The sequence below is a fragment of the Cornus florida genome, unplaced genomic scaffold, assembly GCF_030987335.1.
Source record: "Cornus florida cultivar Cherokee Brave unplaced genomic scaffold, ASM3098733v1 CherokeeBrave_3.0.0_Hap2_Chr03, whole genome shotgun sequence".
Taxonomy (NCBI): domain Eukaryota; kingdom Viridiplantae; phylum Streptophyta; class Magnoliopsida; order Cornales; family Cornaceae; genus Cornus; species Cornus florida.
The window spans coordinates 45011946-45038100 of NW_026775573.1; the positions used below are offsets into that span (position 1 = coordinate 45011946).

Consider the following 26155-nt stretch of genomic DNA (forward strand, 5'->3'; position numbering starts at 1 on the left):
ACCTACATGCACTATCACCGGTGACCAAACTAGTGAGCCTCAAAGATTAACCAACAATGTTCTTTATTGAAGAACCATTCTGGCTAGAGTTACAGATGAGACCCATTTCTGACATACTCTATTATATTGTATATGATTTGAGAGAGTATTATAAAAGTGATGTAGCCCTTTGGGCTCTTTGTGCTATGGATGTAGGCCCTAGTGGCTGAATCACGTAATATCTGTGTGTGGCATGTTCGTTTTTGGGAAGACTTATGGTACGGTAATCTGTTGTTGTCTCTTTCTTGTCCACGGCTATTTAGTATTGCTGAGAATAAGCATGCTTACGTAGTTGACTATTATCAACTTGATAGCAGTGGGATTACGTGGGATATGCATTTTAGGCGTTCTTTTTAGGATTGGGATATGGCAGAAGCATGCGTTTTTTTGGACTTGTTGTATAGACAGAAGGATATTGGCAGAGGCTATGATGATATTTTGTGGATCCCTTCCACGCATGGTAGGTATGGAGTTAGATCCATGTTCTTGTGTTTGTCTAATTTTGCAGGCCATGATTTCCCATGGAAGTCCATTTGGCACTCTAAAGCTCTTCTTAGAGTCGCATTCTTCGTTTGGACTGCTACTTGGGGAAAGATTTTGACATTGGATAATTTACAAAAAAAGAGGCAATACCATTATTAACTGGTGTTGCCTATGTAAGTCAAACGGGGAGTCCGTGGACCTCATTTTTATGCATTGTCCTATGACGTATGATTGTTGGAATCTCATTTTTAGTATTTTTTGAGTTTAGTGGGTAATGCCTAAGCATTCTATTCAATTAATTAGCGCATGGAGAGGATGCCCTGTTAAAGGTCAAGCACGTGATTTTTAGAAGATTGTCCCACATTGTGTTTGGTGGTGTATTTAGAGAGAGAGAGAAATAACAGAAACTTTGAAGGGAAGGAATCATCTCTAGCAAATTTAAAATCTAATATTCTTCATTCTCTTTTCTGTTGTGTAAGAGGCAGCGTTTGCTCCTCGGTCGATGATTTATATGATCTATTGGACTATGTTGGTCCGTAGGTTTTTTGTTGTCGTGTATTAGGGACGTGTTTCCCTTTTGAACGCTTTTCTAATATATTCTACCTATCAAAAAAAAAAAAAATTTATCTGAAAAATAATCTGAAAATAGTCTAAAATTTTTCATTCTCCCAATACTTATAAATGAAAACAATAAATAAAATGATTTTTTTTTTTGGAAATAATAACAATAAATAAATAAAACTCTATGACCCCATTCACTTGGAAAAAAGTTAAGATATTCAGAGAGACAAATTCATGTAGAAACAAAAACTAAAATATTTGGAAGGTAATTGGAGAGGACGAAATATCGAAAATTAAGTAATTTATCCCAATTGATAAAAAAAAAATTGGTTAGATCAAAAAGGTTTTTAGATACTTGAAACCATGTATACCAAAAGTACATTATGAAACAGTTAAGACCAATTTTTTTTGTTAGATTGTAAAATATATTTTTTTACGCAAATATTTTATTACAATCAAACATCTAAAAATAAAAATATATATATATATTTTAAAAAATAGTTTACTTCTAAACAAACGAGCCTAAACCAAATTTATTTTCCAACATGCCGCATGCCAAGTCTAGGTTTGATTAGCCTTCTAAGAGCATCTATAATGGTAAAAGTCATTTTCGCATGCCAAATCTATATTTTGACAAGTGCTACCATGTCAAAATGCTACATTTTAGCAATTCTGCTCCAATGGTGCATTTAATGCAAAATGTTATTTTTTGACACAACTACCATTCTTTTTCAACTACCATTCCCACCATTCATATTTGCATCAGTAATATTAATATTAGGTACATTCCAAGTAAAGTTGTAGATATTAGAGGGAAACTAAAATTAAACCTAATTAAAAAGAAGCAAAAGTCTAAAATATTTGGTCAAAAAAGGAACCAAAAAAAAACCACAAAAACAAATTTTTTATAATACTTTTTACCACTATTTGTGAATTAATTTTTTTACATAATTTTATTTTTCTTTTTCGGAAATTTATATGTATATTATATATATTTGATTATATTATTATTAAAAATATATATATTTTTAGGGCAAATCATTTCTACCTCCCCAATCGCCTCCATCTCTATTCTCGTTCTTAACTCTAAGAACTTGCTCTCTCTCTCTCTCTCTCTAGCTCTGTGCAACTGCAAACTACAAAATCTACAAGAATCAGAAGTTCAAAACCCATATATTTCAATTTATCTATCTATCTGCAAGAATCCAAAGTTGAAAACCTATTACCTATATCAAAACCCATATTGGCGTATCATTTTAGATTGTTCAAAATATCAAAACCCATATCTTTCAGTTTCCATCACCCGCTGTTCCAATTCTGGTTCAACGTTCGCAAGCTTCAGCCGTTGTCTCTCAACTTAGTCCACCAAGAAACATCAAGAAAGAAATTCACTATCTTCGTCGGAAGAATCTCAGGATAGAACGAGATATAGCAAGAATAATATTATCTTCGTCGGAAGAAAGAAGTTCCGGAATTGGAAGCTTTTGCTCTGAAATGGACGAAGGAAGAGAGTGATTGAGGGCAAAGAAGTAGAAGTGAGAGAAGAAGAAAGAGTGGAGAAGCAGAGGACACCGGTTTCTGCCATTGAAGAGAGAGATTTTGGCAAAGAGAGAGAGAGAGAGCAACAAAAAAGGCAAATAGCTATTGCTATTTGTTTTGTTAGATTTGGCACAAAAAATAGCAAAGGCAAATTTTGACAGGAGATATAGCAGCCCATTGGAAAGCTCAATTTTTTCACTCCTGCTATATTTTGAATTGGCATCCCATATAACAGGTGGGCTAGAGATGCTCGATCTAAAGCATTGTATGTTCTATTAGTTTTCTTTTCTTTGCTGGATTATAATATTATTGTTCCTTCTGTTAGCCTTCTAGCAAACTTTGATTAATTGTAACATTCTTTTTAACTATTAAAGCCCTACTTACCTTAATTTTAAATAATAAATTAAACATATACAGCAAGCCAAGACAATCTGAAAGGAATGGAGTTATGAAGGTCCTAAATAGCCATAAAACAATCATTGGAGAGGTTCAAACCAGGTACACTAAGAAACATAATAAAATAAATTGAAGTCCCAATATATACCAAGGCTAACCAAAAACATTTCTATGATGTCCTGTTCTATTAAGACCATAAATCAATTAAACTAAAGACTAAATATTTCAAAAAAAGTAAATCCATATCAACAGTAGTCAATATTGCCAAACTAGCTACAATTAAAAATAAATGGAACCAAGAAGAAGCCCAGAAAAAAAGATAAAATCTCAACGAAAATGCATATATATATAACCATAATGCCTTGTGACGATGAGATTAAACTTACCTCAAAAAAGTAACAAAAACACAAAACGGGTTTGCTTATCCGGTGGCCCTACAACTTGTCGGGGGCAACCCAAACGGGAACCCAAGCCGGCTGGTGTTCCTCCGGTACTGTAATCGACCGTAGTTTACTGCTTTTAAAAGTGAGTGGACAGTAAGGTGTGATGCTTTTATCTTTCAAGTGAAAAATGCCACTATCGTGACTGACATGGTCGCAATCTTGATAATTGACAGTGAAGTATATGGAATTCTCCCTCAGCTCTGGATAGTCACTAGTTGAGAGAGAAAATGAGTGATTACGACCAACAAACAATGCCCTATCACTGATGCAGTCCACACGCTCCCACTTATTTTGATCAAAATTCAGCTTATAAACATCAAAATTCACTGACGGATAAAATGGTGGGATGTAATCTTCATTAACCCAATCCTTTTCTTCAAGGTCATCATCTTCATCCACTTCATCACCAATTTCAATATCACTAAACCTGACAACGAACAAAAGATCCCCTGAGGATTCCACAAGAAAAGTTAAGCATCTCCAAAATATATTAGATCTCATAAATTCTTTTGTTGTGTCCAGGTCCATAGGGCAGGAAGAAGGCTCGATGATTTCACGTTTGGGACAAGAAGGATCGGTCAGGTCAAAAGCTTTAATACATCCTGGATAATACAAGTTGTTAACACCTAAAATATAATTCGAAGCAATCATGCCACGTGGTCAGAAATCATGAAGTCTGAACTTTGGGCCGACCCATGGTCATCAGGGCGAGAGATTAATTTCTAATCATGGCGATCCGATTTAAGGCTGAGAATGAAGAAGAGTGGAATTTTTAGGCCATTAAGACTGATATGAGGTTTTGAGCTCATAACTGGCCATGATTGAGAGTCTCAGTCACTATGGTTATGACTCCCAGTCTCAATGGTCATGATCATGAGTCTTAGGCCAAAACCTTCTCAGTCATCTTGGTCATGAGAGTCTCAGTCTCATGGTCGTAAGTTTTAGGCCAAAATCTTCTCAGTCACTATGGTTATGACTCCCAGTCTCAATGGTTATGATCATGAGTTTTAGGCCAAAATCTTCTCAGTCACTATGACTATGACTCCCAGTCTCAATGGTCATGATCATGAGTCTTAGGCCAAAACCTTCTCAGTCATCCTGGTCATGAGAGTCTCAGTCATCATGATCATGAGTCTTAGGCCAAAACCTTCTCAGTCATCCTGGTCATGAGAGTCTCAGTCTCATGGTCGTAAGTTTTAGGCCAAAATCTTCTCAGTCACTATGGTTATGACTCCCAGTCTCAATGGTCATGATCATGAGTCTTAGTCCAAAACCTTCTCAGTCATCCTGGTCATGAGAGTCTCAGTCATCATGATCATGAGTCTTAGGCCAAAACCTTCTCAGTCACTATGGTCATGATCATGAGTTTTAGGCCAAAACCCTTCTCGATCACTATGGTTATGACTCCAAGTCTCAATGGTCATGATTATAAGTTTTAGGCCAAAATACTCTCAGTCACAACTTTCTCAATCACAACAGTCATGGTCAAGAGACCCTCAGTCATAATGGTCATGATTATGAATCTTAACCAAGATTTCTAGTCACTATGGCCATGATCAAGACTTATGACCAAATATGGTCATGATCAGGGGTCTCGGGTCATAATCACTTGAGGAATCTTTGGGGTAATTCAAATAAAGACCGATTGTGAATCCCAATGTTTCAAGAACCCAACAAGTCAGGTCTAGAAGTTTGAGGAAAGCTTGAAATAGAAAAGGACAACTTGATAATGTCAGAAGTTCAGAACTACAGATGGAAGGTTCTCACCAACATCTGATGAGGAAAGTCAGGATTGTCAGTAATCAGATGACTCCAGGCTAATGTACAAATCAAGCCAGACATGACAGGTGCAGAGAGCTGAAAATGGCTTAAAGACCAAAATCATCAAGCATGAAAGAATAGGCACCATTTAGTCAAAAATACTATGTCAGACAACTTGTATCTGCCTATAGAGGGATGTGCAAGTTAGTCAACCTTTCCAGCTGGTGGTTAGGAAAAGTCACTTTTAGCTTACAACCAATCAATTTCTAGAGAAACGGTTGAAAAGGACAACACCAGGTGGAAGCCTCTATAAATACCCACTCAAGCATCACAAGGAAGAGGTCCAAGACCATTTCTAAAGTTCAACCTTTAACATTCCTATCATTTAGCACTTAGCTTTTATTTTATCAAGCTCAGTTTAGCACTTAGCTTTTATTTCAGCAAGTTTAGCTTAACACTATCAGTTTAGTACTTAGTTCATCTTCCAGCATTTAATACTTTAGTTTCCATTTCAATCAAGAGTTTGTAATTCATTCATCATTGTAATCAGTCAAGTTCAATGAAGAAAGGTTTGCAGATTCAGGTATATTTATTGTCCAGTTAAGTTGCTTCTAATTCATGTTTATCTTGAGTGTTTAAAGTCCTTTCTTAAAGGCAATAGCAACCTTAAGGAGAGGGTCATTCCTACTCTCCAACTTTCGCCTGAATCACCTTAGGTCGGTGACCCGACCCGATAGGAATAGTTTGGCAAGAAATATTCGAGTCCATCAGGACTCTGGCACACCCGCGTTCTAGGTCAGCCGTTTATTGGCTAGCGACCTCAGACCACTTTGTGAGCCAAACAACTTTGGCACGCCCGGTGGGACTTGTGTTTTATTTATGAATGGTCGTCGAGACTAGGTCACAGACTTAGACTTTAGCTGGACAAGCTAACCCTCAAAGGGAAGATCAGGAAGAAAATCAGCCTGCTCCCATCATATAAGATTCCAGGTCTGAGCATGAAGAGGGACATCAGGCCAGCCACCAAATGGCGGCCGAAAGTGTCAGCAATATGGTGACACGATTTGAAAGTAGAGTGGAGGCTTCCCAATGCCAAGTCGCTTGGGAAATCAACAAAAATATGGAGCCATTGGTGGCTTCATCCCACATGACTAATACTCAGCTCTAACAGCTGAATGAGGTGATTAATGCCCTAGTGACTCGTATTAATAGGCAGGTTATTGCTCAGCCGCCTAGGTTAGAAAACCAGAATGATAGACCCGTGGACCAGTTTCTTCCTCAACAAGTTGGTCAACCAGAAAGAGGTGCCCAGCCACATCCCATGGTTAATGGTCCTCGACCAGTAGCTCCAATTCCACCACAAGTCCATCCAGTAGAGCAAGGAGTGAATGGTCACCAACAACCAAGATGGAGGAATCATGACCAACCTAATGGTCGACCTCCTCATTTTCAACCTCAAGTCTTGCCACCTCAGGTTGCGAACCCAGGGGGGCAAGAGGGACATAACCCTTGGCCCAATGTCCCTTTTCAGAACCAAGTCCCACCTATGGTCATGACTAGGGAGCAATTGGCTGAGGTCATACAAGAACAGTATGGACCAGCTTTAAAAAAGGCTACTCGACTTACTTTTAGGCACCCATTTCCTGACTGGATAGATCAGATGGATCTTCCCCAAAATTTTCGGGTGCCAAACTTTGCAACTTTCTCAGGAGAAGGCAACCAATTGACTCTTGAGCACATTGGCCGTTTCACATTAAAATATGGGCCACTCAGCAACAACGATTGGTATAAAATGAAGCTATTCTCTAACACCCTCACTGAGACTGCCTTCAAGTGGTATCTAAACTTGCCACCAAATTCCATCCACACTTGGCAACAGATGCAGGATGTGTTCCATGATCAGTTCTATAGGACAGAACCAGATGTCTCTATGTCCGACCTATCTAGGATCCATCAGTTGCCAAATGATGATGTTGAGACATTTTTGGCTAGGTTTAAGAAGGCACGAAATAGGTGCCAACTTACTTTGCCTGAAGAAGAGTTTGTCAACTTGGCCCTTAGCGGTTTAGACTTTGAATTATGAAAGAAGTTCGAGGGTACTCATTTTGGAGATTTGTTCCAATTAGCCGATAGGGTTACCAAGTATGAAAAAATCTTACGAGAGGAAAACGAGAGGAAAAACTCCTCTCGGGGGACCTATTATAAGGGCCCTAATTATGAAATACACATGGTTGATACAGTATATGATGACCTAGAGGTCGATGCTGTTGAAATTATTTCAAAAAAACCATATGTATGTAAAGCTTTAACTAAGCCCTTAGAGACTGTTAGCGGTGTTCAACCCTCATCATCTTCAGCCAAAAGGAATATCTTTGAGGCTGGCAAACAATATGCTTTCGATATAAGTAAAGCAGAGCAAATCTTTGACCACCTGTTGTCTGATAAAATTATCAAAGTCATTGGGGTACATAAAATACCTTCAGCTGATGAAATCAAGGGTCGAGAGTATTGCAAATATCATAACTCCTGGAATCATGCAACTAATAATTGTGTTGTCTTTCGTAATGTGATTCAGGCACAGATCGAGAAGGGGGCATGGAAGTTCCCGGAGATGAAGAAAGAGGTGATGAGCGTTGACAGTGATCCATTCCCAGCCTTGGTCAGCAGTAACATGGTCGAAATCTCAATGGCCAACAGGCCACGGAGAAGAATTGATTTTGAGGATACTTCAGCTAACAGAGAAAGCAAGGCTGAAGGAAAGAAGCCAATGGTTAAGGAAACTCCAAGGTCTAAGGATGACTTAGAAAATGAGTTGCGGGAGGCTCAACTGGAGCTGATCAAGCAAGGATTATGCCCTAAATGTAAGACAGACATTGGAAGGGACCGAGAGAGGTTCCACAGCGACACTCGGGGACGTCTTGGAAGTTCACGTCATGAAAACAGACCTAGGTCACCCTCGTCTAGGGTGCCTGTGACAAGTCGATTAACATGGCCTGATAGAAGGTCTAATACCAATGAGCATCACAAGCGAATGCGAGAAGTGAACCCCAACAATCGGTCAAGGAAACTTACTCATGCTGTCTGGAAGCCTAGAGAGTATAACTCAAATGTGGCTCGCCAAGCTGAGACATCAGTTGACCACCCAAACCACAGGCAAAGGATGGTCAAGCCACCAGTCACTGACGATGGTCAATGGTCAAGGGTGAGTCATCCAAAGTTCTCTAGGGTCAGGGATATCCCGCCAGCATTCATGACTCGCACTCAAGTAAGACGGTGGCAGCGGATGAAAACTGAGTTAAAGAGAATGGAAGAAAAATATTCAGCTCCACAGCCAGATAAGGTGACTTTGCTTAGGAGAGAACCTATCAAGCAAGATTCAAAAAGTGATCCGAAAGGAAAATCCAAGGAAGATAGTGCAGACGGAAATGGATGCACTGAAGAGAAATGTGCATCTTCTTCAATGAAAGAAGCTGAGGATGAAGCAGGATTTGGTGATGATGAACTCGACCTGGATGAGCAAGATGATGGTTTAAAGAGTATCAAATTTGGTTCATTTAAAGGAATTCTGAATTGCAATATGGTTCTTACCTTGCCTCATATTTTTGAGGCTAAACCTGATCAACCCTCCACTATGGAAGGAGACGTCGAGGTGATCGATGATGAAGGGCAGGAAGTTCCAGAGATTATTGAGAACCCATCTGAGTTGATCTCTGAAGATAAGAAACAGAAAGTCGTTGTGATAAGAGCTAAACCACGAGATAATGAGTTAGTGACCATTGGGAGAGATCAGGCGGCTAGGGTGATTTTTGAGAAGCCTTCTACGGCAATGTCTCAACACTTGAAACCACTCTATATCAGAGTGTTCCTAGAAGGGATGCCAGTGTCTCGGGCACTGATAGATAATGGATCTGCGGTTAATATCCTTCCGATGAACACCATGAGGTTGCTACAAAAAATGGAAGATGACTTGATTCCCACTGACTTGACAGTCAGTAATTTCACGGGGGGCAAAGCCAGGACCAGAGGGGTGGTCACCTTGGAAATGACAGTTGGAAAATGTAAGACCATGACTGCATTCTTCGTAGTCGACGCAGGGGCGGCTTACAACGCTTTGATTGGGCGTGATTGGTTACACCCATATTTCTGCATCCCTTCTACCCTCCACCAGTTTATGATTTTCTGGGATGGGGATGAAATCCAAGTCATATGGGGAGACAATAAGCCTTTCGAAGCTCGGGTCCATGTGGCTGATGCACTTTTGTATGAGGAAGAAATAGGTCCTGTGAGGCTCATTGGTTGTGACAAGTATGGCAAGCCTGAGAAGGCGACGATGAGGAAAAATCTGACAGACGGGGACTTATCCGATTTATTCAAGGAACTATTAAGGCCAAGTGTTATCTGCGAGCCAAGGCTGATAGTTGAAGTTGAAGAACAACAGGTTGTTAATGGACCAAGCCCAAAAGGAGAAGGAGAAAATGCTAGCATTTAAAGCTAGCATGGCACGGCTAAGAGCATATCTCGCCGAAAGACGGGCAATGTTGTGGAGTGATATGTCGGCCAATATGGCCGAAATCATAGAAGAAGGTGAGTCAGGGGATTGTCGAGATGTTATTCAGCTAGAAGAGCTAGATGCAGCTCCAGCTAAGCTAGAGGATCTGAAAGCCGATGTTCAGGATCCCTTGTTGGAGATCAATTTGGGAGCAGAAGAATAGCCTCGGCCAACCTACATAAGTGATCTTCTAGAACCTGACTTTAAAGCTGAATTAATCTTGTTGCTTAGAGAATATAAGGATTGTTTTGCTTGGAATTACACTGAGATGCCGGGATTACCAAAGCAGCTAGTCGAGCATCGACTACTTATAAAAGAAGGTTTTAAACCGTTCAAGCAAGCGCCTAGACGTATGTCAACAGAAGTGACTATGAAAGTGAAGGAGGAAATTGAGAGTTTGCTCAAAGCAGGATTCATCCGGACCACAAGGTATTGTGACTGGCTATCCAATATCGTTCCCGTGGTTAAGAAGAATGGAAAGATTAGTAGATTTCAGGAATTTAAATTTAGCTACTCCAAAAGATGAGTATCCTATGCCCATGGCCGATCAATTGATTGATGCGGCCGCCAAGAATGAGATTCTGTCATTCATGGACGGTCACTCAGGATACAACCAGATATTCATAGCAAAGGATGATGTTAACAAAACGACATTTAGATGTCCGGGAGCCATAGGCACTTTCGAATGGGTGGTGATGCCCTTTGGTTTGAAGAATGCCGGAGCCACTTATCAACGAACTATGAATGCAATCTTCCATGACATGATTGGGAAATTTATGGAAGTATACATTGACGACGTCGTGGTGAAATCAGCGACAAAGGCGAAACATCTGGCCGACTTGAGGAGATCATTTGAGAAAATGAGAACCCATGGTTTGAAGATGAACCCACTTAAATGCGCCTTTGGAGTGACAGCAGGGAACTTTCTAGGGTTCTTGGTGCATCGGAGGGGTATCGAGATCGACAAGAATAAAGCTAGGGCAATCATCGACGCTCAACCACCTCATAACAAGAAGGAGTTACAAAGACTGATTGGTCAAATCACATACTTGGGAAGGTTTATTTCAAACCGTGCTGGAAAGATCCATACCTTTTCTCAGCTCTTAAACCTCAAATCAGAGGAAGACTTTCGATGGGAAAAGCATCACTAACATGTGTTTGAATCAATCAAGGAATATCTTGCTAACCCTCCTGTCCTTATGCCACCTAGGAAGAAACAGCCGCTGAAGTTATATATTTCAGCCGCGGATGAGTCAATCGAAAGTTTGTTAGCCCAGGATAATGAAGTAGGGAAAGAACAGGCGGTGTATTACCTTAGTCGTATTTTGACACCGGTTGAGCGTCGATATACGCCAATCGAAAAAATGTGTCTTGCTTTGTATTTTGCTGCTCACAAATTGAGAATATATATGCTACCTATTTTAGTTTATGTGATTTGTGCCACTGACTTAATTAAGTATATGCTTTCTCGTCCAATAATTTCTGGACGAATAGGCAAGTGGTCCTTGGCCCTTATGGAATTCAGTTTCCAATATTTGCCTCAAAGGGCCGTGAAGGGCCAAACACTTGCTGATTTCCTAGCTGACCGTCCATGCTTGGATGTTGATCTGGGAGTCTATGATGCAATAGAGTTATGTGCTATTCAACTAACTCCTTGGACTCTAATTTTTGACGGATCCAGCGCAAATGATGTCAGGGGAGCTGGAGTTGTAATAATTGCACCAAATGACAGGAAAACAACATATTCTTTCTTTCTAGATTTCAAATGTTCTAACAATCAAGCAGAATATGAAGCTCTGATTATTGGTCTTGAAATACTCTTAAAGATGGGGGCACAGACCGTTGAAATCATAGGTGATTCAAGTCTGGTGATCAGTCAGTTGTCCAGCAATTTCAAGTGCCAAAGTTGGCACCTCAAACCATTCCACTCTATAGCTATGCAATTACTACAAGAATTTGCAGAGGTAAAGGTCAAGCATGTTTATAGATTGCATAATAAAGAGGCCAATGATTTGGCTCAAATAACATCTGGCGTTAAGGTGCCAGAAAGAATAATGGAGAATTTGATCAGAATAAAGAGAAGATCATTACCCTCAGTTAAGGCGAGGGAAGAATTGTTGGCAGAGGTCTTTGCAATCGAGGTGGAAGACGATATGGAAGAAAATGATTGGAGAACACCGATCGTCGATTTTCTCAAAAATCCAGACCCTAAGGCTGACAAGAAGCTAAAGATCAAAGCTCTTAAGTTTGTGATGATTGATGGAGACCTATTCAGGAAAAGCATCAAAGATGACCTACTCTTAAGGTGTGTCAGTAAGAAAGAAGCCATGAAAGTAATGGGAGAGACCCATGAAGGGATATGTGGTGCTCACCAAGCTGGAATAAAAAAAAAAGTGGTTGATTAGAAGGTACGCTTATTACTGGCCCGGGATGCTTAAAGATTGTATCACATACGCCAAAGGATGTCAAGCGTGTCAAAGGCATGGGCCAATCCATAGAGCCCCGGTGATTGAATTACAACCAATCATAAAACCATGGCCTTTTAGAGGCTGGGCTATGGATTTGATAGGGAAAGTTTATCCACCTTCTTCTAAACAACATTGTTTTATCATTGTGGCAACTGACTACTTTACCAAGTGGGTCGAAGCGGTGCCCATGAAGTCAGTGCACTAAGAAGATGTGATTCGGTTTATCAAACAACATGTTATTCATAGATTTGGGATCCCAGAATCAATCACAACTGATCGAGGTTCAGCCTTTGTCGCCTAAGAAGTGCAGGCATTTGCAGCAGAGTACGGGATCAAGCTCCTAAACTCAACCCCTCACTTTGCACAAGGAAATGGTCAAGTCGAGTCGTCTAATAAGACGCTAAAAGGCATCATTGAAAATATGGTGGAAGATAACCCTAGGGTGTGGCATGAACTGTTATCAGAAGCACTTTGGGCATATAGGACTTCTCAACGGTCAAGCACAGGTGTGACTCCATTCACGCTCACCTATGGTCATGATGCAGTTTTGCCTATAGAAGTGACTGTGCGGTCAATGAGATTCGCATTGCAAAACAATTTGACCCCTGCTGAATATAATGAGTCTATGTTGATCGAATTGGAGGACCTAGACGAAGTAAGGTTAAGGGCTTTTGACCACATACAAGTTCAGAAAAGGCGAGTAGCAAGGGCATATAACAAGCGTGTTAGGGCCAAAATCTTCGGTGAAGGTGACTTGGTTTGGAAGACTGTCCTCCCAATGGGTGTGAATGATCAAAAATATGGAAAATGGTCACCAAATTGGGAAGGTCCATTTATGGTTTACAAAGTCTTAAAAGGAGGCGCATATCATTTGCAAGATCTTGACGGGGAAATACACCCTCGACCGATTAATGGCCGATACTTAAAAACTTATTATCCTACAATGTGGGAGACAATGGAGAATAAAACCAAATATGGTTAAATAACCAGAAGCCATAGAGACATGCATTTCATTCATTGTTTTCATTGAGTACAAAAGTTTATAAGAGTCATTACCTATCATTTTCTTTGCAGATAAACAAAATGACTCCTGAGCTCATCCCACTCTTTCTTAGACATGGCCATTTTTTCATCCTCTTTGGCCTTCTCAGCCCTCAGTCGAGGAATTTCTTTTGAGACCGATTCTCTCTGCTGATCAATTTCCACATTCTTTTGATAAATCTCCTTCATCTGAATAGCGAGTCATTCTCTTGACCGGGCAGTTCCAGTCAATTCCATCTTGAGACGTTCTGTCTCCCGTTCGATCTCTGCTGCTCTCTGGTTTTCCTTAACATGAGTTAATTTTAAGGCCCGAAAATGGGAAACATTGTCTTTCTCTTGTTGAATCAAAGATTCTTGCTCCTGCAGCTTTTCATGGATCGTAGACGACAACTCACCAGCCTTCTGAGAGAAGAGCTGAAAATCAGAGACGAGAGTTGGGAATCGACTCTGGACAGATTGAAGATGGTTTATCTGTTCTTGACTTAAGTTATAATGATCTATCAAGACGGACATGGCATCAGTCACATCAGCAGCCAAACTTGGCATCTCAGAGAGGTCTCGGAACACGACGGCGACTAGTAATCTTTTTTGCCCCCTCAATATCTGGCATTTGCTTTGCTTGTGTATGCATGGTCATATGTCATTAAATCCTACTCTTGTCCCTCCTAATTTGCATCTTGAATCGGTTATTCGTAATCCTATGGGAAGAGGTGGTTCTCATCACTCCATTTCACCAATGGAGGATTTGAATGACGACCATGTGGAGGACCTTGGTCACATAGACCAACAAGGCAACCTCCACCCTAATATGCATCATGAAAATGTTCAAGTACCATTAGGCATGCCTCGACCATTCATTCATCCACAACAATAAGGCCAAGTTCCATTGGGAATGCCTAGGCCAATATTTGCTCCACAACCTCCCATAGTTCAAGCTGATCAAGGTGTTCGTTTAGCACCACCAATTGTGAATCCTCCCATTGCATTGAGAGACCATTATATGCCAAATGAATACAATGCACCCACTTGTATTCAATTGCCCCCATTTAGAGCACATCACTATGAAATTAAATCACAAACTATTCAAATGCTTCCAAACTATCATGGACTTCCTAGTGAAGAACATTATAAGCATTTGGATGAGTTTCTTGAAGTGTGTTCAACCGTGAAATACACGGACATGCCAGAAGAAGTGTTAAGACTTAAAATTTTTCCTTTTACCCTTAAAGACAAGGCAAAATATTGGTTCAACAATCTTAGGCCTTTATCGATAACTTCTTGGGCGGAAATGCAACAAGAGTTCTTGAAAAAGTACTATTCGGTTTCTAAGATCAATGACATGAGAACTTCAATTAAAGAATTTTCTCAAGGGGATGGGGAAATATTTCATGAGGCATGGAAAAAGTTTAATGACTTGCTTAAAAAGTGCCCTCATCATGACATACCTAAGTAACAAATAGTTCAATATTTCTTTGAAAGTTTACCGGATAATCACAAGGGTATGGTTGATGTATCCATGGGTGGTTCTTATCTTGACAAGCATGAAAATGATGTGTGTCAATTGTATGAAAGCATGAGTGAGAATTCAATGCATAAGTCTTTATCTTCTAAAAATGCTAGAAACCTAGGTGGAAATAAGAATATCGGGTTGTATCAAGTTGACAACTCCAATGACATAGCCGCCGAGATGAAATCCTTATCTCAAAGGTTCGATCAATTCATGATCAATCAAAATTCGGCAAATCAAGTATCTTCCTTCCCTACTCATATCCATCATCGTGCATCTAATGAATCTTGCATGACTTGTTCAAGTGTCTTGCATTCTACTTCCAATTGTTCCCATGGACATGTGCAAAGTGAGCCCCATGAGCAAGTCAATGCAACATTTGTTAATCAAGGGAATAATCCCTATGGCACTCATTACAATTCAAGTTGGAGGAACCATCTAAACTTTTCTTGGAAAAGCCAAGGGCAAGGCTCAAACCCTCCCCAAGGTGATTTTCAAGGGAAGTATGTTCCCCCACCAATGCAAGGCCAAGGTTCCCAAGGTTTTAAGTCATTATCATTTCAATCACATGGCAATCAATTTTCTAATTCTCATTTTCCTAACCAATCATCATATTCTCAAGGAAACTCTAGGAGTCCCGCCTTTGAAGAAAAAGTTTTGACCGCTTTAGGCACTCTAGAGGCAAACACTCAATTGCTTCATTCCCATTCTCAATCCATTGCTAAGCTAGAAACCCAAGTCGGGCAAATAGCTAGTACCTTAAATGCTAGAGAAAATGGGAAGATGCCTTTGAATGCCCCACCAAAGCAACAATGTGTTATGGAGACTCATTCCTCATCGGAAAGGCACACAATTGAACATGTCAATGTGGTGACAACTTTGAGAAGTGGGAAGATTATTGACAACCAAGTAGGTATTTCCAATGAAGAGAGTGAACTGGTACAACCAAAAGTTGACACCCGTCCCGTTTCTCACCATATTCCTCCTTCATTGCATATGCATGATCATTCAAATGAGAAAGTGTTAAAAAGTGATTTGAAAAGTGAGTTCAAAATTGATTTGAAAGATAAAGTGAACAAAGCTTTGAAAAAGGATCTTAAAAATTCTTGTGTTGAAGACTCTTCAAAGAAAAGTTTTGAAAAAGCTTTTGAGCCTAGAGCTCATTTCTAGATACCTTGAAAGGATCCATTTACCTTGATAAGCAAAAGACCAAAACAAATGAAATCATCGAAATATTTAGGCAAGTGAAGATTAATCTTCCACTTTTGGATGCAATTAAGCAAATTCCGACTAATGTCAAGTTCTTAAAAGATCTTTGCACCCAAAAGAGGAAAAACAAGAGCCAAGCACCTAGGAAAGTGGTCTTGATCGAGCAAGTGAGCTCAATCTTGCAACATAACACCCTCCCAAAGTTTAAAGACCCCGGTTCACCTACTACTTCTTGCATCATTGGTGACCATGTCAAAAATCGGGCTCTTTTAGACTTAGGAGCAAATATTAATCTTCTTCCATACTCGGTATATGTCAAATTAGGCTTAGGAGACTTGAAACCGACGTCGGTGGTTTTATAACTTACCGACTGATCCATCAAAAAGCCTAGGGGTATCATTGAGGACGTCTTGATTTAAATTGATAAATTCTTCTTCCCGATCTATTTCGTTGTCATTGACACGGAACTGGTTCCAAATCCCAAGGGCCAAATTCCCATTATCCTTGGCCGTCCTTTCTTGGCAACCTCAGATGCCAACATCAATTATAGGACGGGGGTAATGAAAATCTCATTTGGACATATGAAGGTGAAATTGAATATCTTCAATCCGATCCCAAATTCATTTGACAAGCATGAAGAAGTAAATGTTGTAGAAAAATGTCTAGACAATGAATATGAAAGAATAGAGTCTTTTCTTGAAACCAAAACTTCAAAAAGTTCATTTTCAACCTTGAATTCCAAAAATGATGTTTCAAAATCTTGCTTTGAAAGGGCATGGAAGCCCAAAGATCATATTGACAAAGGACCAACAATCTCCTTTGAACCTAATCCAACAAGTTCTCTAGGGAACCGTTTGTTGGATGGAATTCAAAGTATTCATCACCTCGACAAGGAAGGGATGCATTATAAGATGTTTGATCCGGGCTAAAAGAGCCCAACGTCTTGCTAGAGACGTTAAAGACTAGTAAATATTTCGTAGGATTTACAACCCTATTCCTCCCTCATTTCTATTTTTCCCTTTCAATTCTTGCGTCGTCTAGATATGTTCTGGAATTCATACATATGGCTAGGATTTTGATTAAGTATGCATGCACTTTCATTTTGAAAATAGGCATTTTGTCCAAGTTTGATCGATCTTAAAAGAGGTTTGATCGATCGAACAGCCATCCCTGCATCCAATCTTTGCTCTGTTCCATCGATCTAAAATTTCCTGCATAAATCAGCCCTTTGTGTATCGATCGAAAAATTTCTTGGATTGATCTAAAAGTTCCTAGATCGATCCAACTTTTTCTTGGATCGATCTTCACTCCACACTTAGAAAATTTTTGAGATACATGAAAATAGGCCTTTCTTTGCATTGTTGGAACTTCTCTGCAGGTTTTCACCTGTTCGATCAATCGAAGTACCCTTTCGATCGATCTCATATTCATCAATCTGTGACTCTCGTTGACCTTGATTTTGACTTTGTTTTCATTTTCATTTTCATTTTTACTTTTATTTTTACTTTATTTTATCCTCAAAACTCAAAAAGATTTTTACTTTAATTTCTACTTTTATTTTAAAATTTTCAAAACCCAAAAATAAAAAATAAAAAATATTTAGATTTTCTTTATTTCCAAATATTTTCAAAAATTTCAAAAAGATTTTATTTTCTTTAATTTTATGTTAATTTAATTTAATTTAATTTTGTTTAATTTTCCAAAAATCTAAAAATATACTAGACTTTTATTATAAATATTATATACATATATAAAAAAATAAAAATAAAAAACTTTGTCGTTTAGTGAACTAAGATCGATCTTAACATTTTCAAGATCAATCTTGTTTGATCGATCGAAGATTTTCCCTGATCGATCGAACCTGTCGGGAAATGTTTTTAAAAACAAAACCCTAGAGTCATTAGATCAATTCAAAGATCGATCTAAAGACCCTCTCACCCCTCGCCGCTACAACCCATCTCTCTCCCATCTCCGGCGAACCCTCCGGCGACCTTCTCGAGGCTCGAATATCTCTCCTTCATCTCAGATCTCATCTCTCTCCTTTGCACCACTTCTCTCTCTCGGATTTCGTAAGTTTCACACTCTTTCTCTTGATTTTAATCTTCCATCCTATGTTTACGATGCTTGCCATGTTAGATCTAGGGTTGTTAGGTTTGAATCTTGCCATATTTGAAGTTTCCATGATGGTGTATATATGTGTATATAGCTTTGTATATATTTTTCATTTTTAAATTGATTTTGACGTTGATGTATACAAACAAGTGCCCTATTTTGTGTTGTTGATGTATGAGAGGGCCCCACAAGCTTGCTTGGGTGCCCTTTTGCCACAAAAGCCATAGATCTGTGACTGTTCGAATTGCTCTTAGCAGTTCGATCAATCGAAGTTTTCTTCGATCGATCACACAAGATCGATCGAACTTATCTCAGATCGATCTCACTAAGATCGATCTCACAATTTTGTGATCGATCAAACTTCACAGACTTACATCCCACACTTTTCACACTCTCTTTTGTGATTTTATGCTATCTCATACATGCCCAATGCCTGTGTTTTCCACATTGGATGCATTCCATACTTATATTGTTTAGCATGCTTCACTTTATGTCACTGTTTATTTAGCTCCATCATCACTTGCATAGATTCATGTTCTGTGTTGTCTATCTTATTTGACATACATGTTTTTATATATTGTGCCTCAAATCTTTATTATTTATTACTAATTTTGCAAGTGTTGTGATATTTTACAGGTTATGGCCCGAGTAAAGACTGTTGCCATGCAACAGTACGGCCGAAGAGTTAGGCCTAGATTAGAGAGGCCAGGTGAGCCCTCTCATGTTCATGAGCAGCCTGAGCAGCTGCAGATTCCTATTGACACAGATCCAGCTCAGTCCTCATCGGACTCTAGACTCCAGTCTTCAGACTCTGTATCTTCATCATCCCATGATGAGGCTGAACGTACTCCATCTCCGCCCCATCCACAGCCGGGCCAGGCTCTAAATAGACTGCTACTGAGATACTCACGCCTTTCAGTGGCGCATGAGTCGATCTTCGATATTTCATTCTTCTCACGGTATATCTTGACCCGGGCTACTTATGAGGATATTGATCGCCAGGGCATTTCAGCCATTCTAGCCCCGGTCATTTACCCAGTTTACCCGCGGCTTGTTCGGATGTTCTTCCAGAACCTCCGACCTGCCCCGAGTAATCTGGCGGAGTTACGCACTACAGTTGATGGCCATCCTATCCGCATTACGGTGGAGACTTTGGCCCAATCCTACCGATGCCCGTATGCCTGCCCTCCCGAGCTTGAGCTCGATTATCTTATTTTGGAGAGGTGGCATTCCTATGCATTTATGGCCGAGGCACTTACAGGCCATTACAGTGAGGGCGACACTTTTGCTACTCGCACCTATCTGCCCGATGACTTGTGGTTCTTCGATTCGGTCCTGTACCGAAACATCTTCATGGTCTGCCACAAGATTCAGAGGCGCGGCGATTATATGACAACCCTGTATGCCTTCTACATAGGGTGTTGAGTTTTTATTCCGGCCCTCTACTGGACCGTGATGATGAAGCTCAATGCAGACTATATTAGCAAGGCCAAGCCCAAATGGGCTAAGTATCTTCCATTTGGCCATCTGATCACTCAGATCCTCCACGATTAGCACTATCCCTTCCGTCTTGATAAGCGTCCCGAGACAGGATCTTGCCATTTCAGCAAGAAGGACTGGAATAAGAGCTATAATGCTCTTATCAAGAGTCTTCAGGACGACTCTATGATAGCAGCCGAGGAGGCTGAGGAAGAGGAGATGGCAGCAGCAGCAACAAACGCACCAACAACAGCAGTAGTGGATGATCTAGTAGTCGATCTGGCTACCATACTTATTGACATAGACTTAGAGCTGCCTCTAACAGAGGATCTGCAGCATTACTCTCCAGCGGGGTCACCCTTATATTTCCTAGAGCAAGCTCAGGATGCACACCATTCTCCTAATCCAGTAGTACCTGAGGCTCAAGCATAGACACCAGGATTTGGAAAGCGTCTCTAGGCTTTTGGAGCATGCTGTAGTATCTATCCGAGCTGACATTTCATCTCTCCGTACCGATGTCATGGCTGCGCTGCGAGACTTATCTCAAGATATCCGCGGAGCGTGCCCTACTCATCCTACCTCCTTTTCCTGATCTCTCTATATCTTTAGTTCTTTCATTTTATATATTGTGATACATTATTACTGTTACTCTATTTTTGCGCCCAGTCTGTTGGCCCTGATACTGTGATATGATGTATATTATTTTTGTTTATACATGCTATATTTTGGATGTCATACCTTGTAATGATAAATCTGTATTTGATTAATTCCATCAGGTGCATCCCAATGACTTCAGTGAGAGAGAGTGCTGCCCAAATTTTCAGGACCACCCTTTTTCCTCTCTCTTTACTTCAATTCTCGTCCCATTTACACTTGCATGTCCACTGTGCACTATTATTATCCCTTTTGTTGTCTAATGAACTTTTATCCAGTGCCATCTTTTCAGGACCACAGTTAGTCCCAAGTTTGGGGGGGTTATACCACCCACTTTGGATACGTGTGTCCCGACCATTCTTTGCTATAGCTACACTGGTATACTCTTTCTTTTGTTGTCTTTGCACATTAAGGACATTGTGCCATTTAAGTTTGGGGGTAATGGTGTTAATTGCAGTATTTGATTTTAATTCAAAATTTTAAGCATAACTTGTGTATTTGAAGGATTGTCTATGATTGGTCCATAACTAGCGATGATTTTAATCTTTTGAGGACTATATTGCTTAATATTTAAAAATTGCTTGACTTGAGAGTCCAATACTCCTTGTATACCTTATGGATGCCATTTAGGAGTAAATTTTTTGAAAGATTGATATCATGCTTGTACTTGTGGTCCACATCATCTTGATTTTGTGATTGTTTTGAGATTCACTCTAGAATTCTACACTAGCACAGACGCACACTAACATTCATTTATGGGGTACATGCTTTGTTGATTATTGAATTGGTTATATCCCAATTGAGCTAGTAATGCATTGAAAGCCTTCAATTTTGATAAAGGTGGATAACAATTCCTTTTCATTGAATAGCCGGGATTTTAACCTCATTAAGCACTGAATTTCTCGCGCCGAAAGGTGGAGGGCCCAAACTTTAGGTTAATAATTGAATTCAAAAAAAAAAAAAAAAAAAAAAGTGAAGACTTCTCCCAAAAGGTAAGAAGTGGGAAATGATTAGTTGGTGGTTGTTTTGATTTGTATCCTAGTTGATTTGAACTTGTAAGTCCGTAGGGATGTTTAAACACCTAATGCCCTAAAGCCGTTTGGTTTGGGAGTCATTGACCTAACGCTCGACCTTATGAATCGCTAGAAAGCTTAATAGTTCACTACATTGCACCATGCTTCCATCTTTGATCCTTAAGGTAAAAAAAAAAATAATAATAAAATAAAATAAAATAAAATAAAATAAAATTATTGAATGAAAAGAATAAGTGCACCTAGATGAATTAAGCTTTAATAAAAGGTCCACTATTTGTTTTGATAATCGGTACTAGATTTGTGTGCTAGTTTGAGGGTAAGGATGTGGTCATTTCTTTAGTTGGCTTAAATAGCAACACACTTTATGCCGTTCCACTCAAAAAGGATTCTAGTGTTGTTTTGATTTGCATGATCATTTTCTTGATGTGTGGAGGACCATACTTGCTTGCTTGATGTTGAAATTTTGGGAAATTGCTTGAAAATGTTTGAAAAATTGCATACTTGAGGTAGTTTTCTCCCAATGCTTGTTTGCAATATTGGTGTCTCTTTTGTGAGAATTAGCTTAATGTTTGTGGGTATCATTTCTAGAAACCCTCACGAGACTTCACTCGTCCACTAGGGGTAACCTAGGGATTAAAAAGGCTTGTTGCATATGCTAAATGCAATCATGTTCCTTACGAAAGTGGCGTTATCCATTTATTTCTTTCTAGTTCATAGTCGTATAGTCGTTCATTTCATTCCTTTACTTTGTAGTTCATTGCTAGTGACTAATAATATTTAAGTTTGGGTGTGTGATGAGCGCTGAAAAGTGCGCTTTTAAACCCCTTAAGCTTGAACATTCTAGGACCTTTATTTATTTCACTTTCCCGTTTTAGACTAATTTCATGTTATTGTCCTTTTTACGTGCTTATCCCCAAAATAGGCTAATTCAGCCAAATAAGTGCTCAAAAAAAGCTAACTCAAGCTGGATGGAAGAAAGGAGCAAAGTGGAAGCAGATTAAAACAAAAGGTGGAATTCAGCATGTTCGATCGATCTCAAGAAAGGTTTGATCGATCGAAAGTTCATCGATCTAGACCATCCAAGATGGATCCAAGCTATTTTGTCCATATATAAAGTTCCAACAAAGTTCGATCGATCCAAAAGTTCTCAGATCGATCGAAAAGATTTCATCTTATCCTGTTGTACCACCCTACCTACCACTTTTGTCTCTTTCCCCAAAATATCTTAGATCTATCCTTATCCAAAAAAGACACCGCCATGGAGGATCAATCCAGCTAAAGTTTGATAGATCTCAGCTCAGTTCGATCAATCACAGCACAAGTTTGATCGATCAAACCCTCTCAAATGCGAAAAAAATATATTTTCAGCTCATTAAAAGTTGTCTCATTGTACAATCATTAGAGGAGCCCATATGTACGAGCCTAGACCATTGGGTGTGACATTTGAGCTGCATATATAAGGAACATGAGCCACTTTTACAAAGAGGAGAGTTGATAGTTTTTGATACACAATTTAGAATTCTTAGAGAAGAAGAAAAGAGAGGAGAAACTAGAGACACACTCTTGGGAGTTTTCCATCTACTTGAAGAAGAGGAGCATTTCTACCATGGAGATAGCCCTTAAGGGTTGAAGGACACCATCCATGAGTGGCTTAACATTCTCTTGGGGCTAGAGTTAGCCCTAAGCATGCTTTCTTTACCTTGATTTATGTATTTTTGAGGGGATTTGTGTTCTAATACATGTTTTGACATCTTTATTTACATAGATCTTGTTTATTCAATGATTTGTATGGTTTAATTCTTCTAAGTGACCACTTCATTCTATTCATATGTCTATGTATGCTAGAATAGATGTTCATATGTTTATCTCTATTTCTTGTGTTGTTGATGCATGTCTATGTGTATTAATGCTATAGATCTAGAGATTGTCAAGACATAGTACTTAATAGAATGCTCTTGTGGTTTATTTGATGGTCCGTGCATATTTCTTGATGGATTGTGCCTCTCCCTTAGTTTAATTAGATTAATTTTCATGTCATTAGTTTAGATGTAGTGTAGTTACCTTAGTTGTTAAATGGGAGGATAATCCATGCTTGTTGTTTGATGTTCCACACTTATGAATGTAAGTAGTATATTTCTCTAATTTTGTGATGTGTTTGGATTGTGAGCTTAAAGAAGGATTAATGGCTTAGTTTGATATATTGTGTTATTCATTGTGTTGTCTAGACAATATATACTTAATTGGTCATCCATGCTTGTTGAAACAACCACACACACTCACTATTGTTGCAACATATACCTTCCCCTCATTAATTGTGAATTGAGTGTAGAGAAAAGTGATGTTTAGTGGTGACCTCTAAGTTCCAAGATCTCTCTCTCTCTCTCTCTCTCTCTCTCTCTCTCTCTTGTTTTATCTATCCTTTAATTACTTGCTTGATATTAATCTTGTTTAGTCTTAATTGTAGTCTAATCAACCAACCAACCTGCCTTTGATCACTTGACCTACTAACCCTAAGCCTTGTTTCCACTACTACTGCACCTTAATCCCTTGGGATGATCCCTACTCACCTTTGCTCTATTTTTAGTTACTGGTAGTAGTGGCATTTATAAATGTAAAACTTGGCCACACTATTTTGCAAATTTGGCTGCACCGCGACGAGCATCGCCATTTATGATCCATAGGTTTGCGATCCAAAGTAGATAATCGAGTGTGGCATGATATCCACAAAATGAAATTATATTTGGGAGTGAAAGGTTGGGGCCAAATAAACTTAGGCTAATGAAGAGATGGGAGGTGCAAGTGGATAAATTTCTTAGTGTTAGAGATAGATAACATTCCATTGGGAGATGGAATCTATTTCAATTTGTTTAGCTGGTGATCACATAGGGTGGGTAGGAGGTTAGGGGTGATAAGCTCAGTGATTGAGGATAGAAATGCCCATTAAGAGTTAATAATGAAATAGCAGATGTAACGACCTGAACCCGGGGGTCCGAATCACTAACCGGGTCCTTACCCGAACCTGAGGCCATCTAAGGGTAACACTGTCATATCCAAAGTTAATACGTAGTACACGAATCATTCCAAGGTTTAAGGTACTCTAAACCACAACTTCACAAATGGGGTAAAAAGTGCAGGTCAAAAGGCCGACTGAAACTGTATGTTAGGTCAGCTGACTTAAATAGTCAGCCGGCTGAAACAATGACTCAAAGTGCATGCTCTCGGTACTTTCCAAAATGGTTTATTGACTGGCAGGAAAATGGATTTTGGCCGGCTAAAGATGGTGTTTTGGTTAGCTGATGGTAAGGTTCAGCCGGGAGAAACAATGCTTCTCAAAACACAACTCTTTGTACAAGCCATGAAAAGCTTTGTCGGTCGGCTGACAAGGCTTGTCAACCGGCCGACAGGCCCAAAAATACTGTTATATATAGACTAAAAACCTTAGAAACTAGGTTCATCGTAAGCCAAACCTGTCATACAACCTGTCTCGAATTCACGGCAAATACATCACGACATTCCCCAGTTATAAACGTGGATGGACTTCTCAATATAATAAATCACTAGCTCATTCATCTCATGTATAAATTAATATAGCTCAATGGTCATTTACAAAATAACACAAGTTACATTTACAGAGCCATAAGTTAAGAAGTCTTGACAAGTGCTTTACAAAATAACGGGGTACAACTACAAAAGGTGACAAAAATAACCCTTCAATCCAGTCTACGCTTGTGGTGGATTTTCGTCTTCCACTTCTTTTCCGTGACCTAAAAATGATAATAATATAATGGGGTAAGCCAACCATTAAGTGGGAGGTACCTAAAACACACCTCTTAATGACCCCGTGATGAGCGCTGAATATTGTATATTTGAGCTCCCTAAATATACGTATGTTAAGGCCTAAAGTGATACTTCTATCCATTGTTAGACTGATTTATGTTAAATGTGTATTTATAGGTACTTTCCCAGAAAAATGGTTAAAACCAGGACTTTATGATGATATCGAAACTTATAAAATCGTTGTGGGTCATTCAAAGTAAGCCGAGAGCTTAAATGGTGAAGTTTGGAAAAATGCAAGTCCCAAAGCTCGAGCCCAAGTCTTGAGGCTCGAGCGCTGCAAGAAGAAAAAGAAGAAAATCAACAAGGCATTAGAACTCGAGCCTTGTACCTCAAGAGCTCGAGCCCTACGTAGGGTGCTCGAGCCTTGGCCCTCAAGCTCGAGCACAAGGTGTTGGAATTTGAAGAGTTGATTTAAAAGAAGAACCAATCTCCAAAGGCCTCGTGCCAAACCTCAAGGATCGAGCACCATTATCGAAAGCTCGAGCCTTAAGTACTTAAAGCTCAAGCCTGGTACCTAGTACTCGAGCCCATGAATCTTGGATCGAGCAATGTTAAAAGAAATGAATCCCAAAAATATTCTAAGTGTTGAAGGAAAAGACACTTCAAAAAATAGTTGAAGAAATTTGGCTAAGTGTAAAAGTGAAGATTGAGCACTATTCCTTGAAGCTTGAGTAACAATTCAATATAGCTCGAGCCTTGCTCTAAAAGCTCAAGCCTGAACCTTAAAGCTCGAGCTCTACTTCCAAAAGCTCAAGCCTGAACCTCAAAGCTTGAGCTCTACTTCCTAAAACTCGAGCCTTACATGCCAGATCAGATTTAAGTTATGGGATTATTCTTTTTACAACCGTATCTCATTCCGGATGGGCCAGAAAACCTAAAAGCCCACCAAACCTTTATTTTCTTTTATAAAATCAGGCGCAGGCCTTGATAGAAAGAGGCCCTTTTTTCTCTTATTATTCAAAAAGTAGATATTGTGGTGGTGGCTTTTAGGGTTTTTACAACCTTGGAAGGTGAAGATCCTAAGAAGAAAAGTGTTGTCCATG

General features: G+C 39.5%; 3 protein-coding genes and 1 pseudogene across 3 annotated transcripts; 2 read left to right on the forward strand and 2 right to left on the reverse strand.

Moving 5' to 3' along the window:
- Positions 1–3452: 3452 nt before the first annotated feature.
- LOC132301543 (uncharacterized) lies at positions 3453–4974 on the reverse strand. Its single transcript, XM_059798785.1, has 2 exons — positions 4911–4974; positions 3453–4063 (listed from the first exon to the last, which is right to left on the reverse strand). Exons 1-2 carry the CDS (start codon positions 4972–4974, stop codon positions 3453–3455), a joined length of 675 nt encoding a protein of 224 aa, XP_059654768.1.
- A 1275-nt stretch (positions 4975–6249) lies between these two features.
- LOC132301544 (uncharacterized) lies at positions 6250–7305 on the forward strand. Its single transcript, XM_059798787.1, has 2 exons — positions 6250–6276; positions 6394–7305. Exons 1-2 carry the CDS (start codon positions 6250–6252, stop codon positions 7303–7305), a joined length of 939 nt encoding a protein of 312 aa, XP_059654770.1.
- Positions 7306–12660: 5355 nt separating this feature from the next.
- Positions 12661–13221, forward strand: LOC132301545 (uncharacterized). The gene has a single exon (XM_059798788.1). The coding sequence runs from the start codon at positions 12661–12663 to the stop codon at positions 13219–13221; it is 561 nt and encodes a 186-aa protein (XP_059654771.1).
- Positions 13222–14624: 1403 nt separating this feature from the next.
- Positions 14625–14723, reverse strand: LOC132301915 (small nucleolar RNA R71; annotated as a pseudogene).
- Between the last annotated feature and the right edge of the window lie 11432 nt (positions 14724–26155).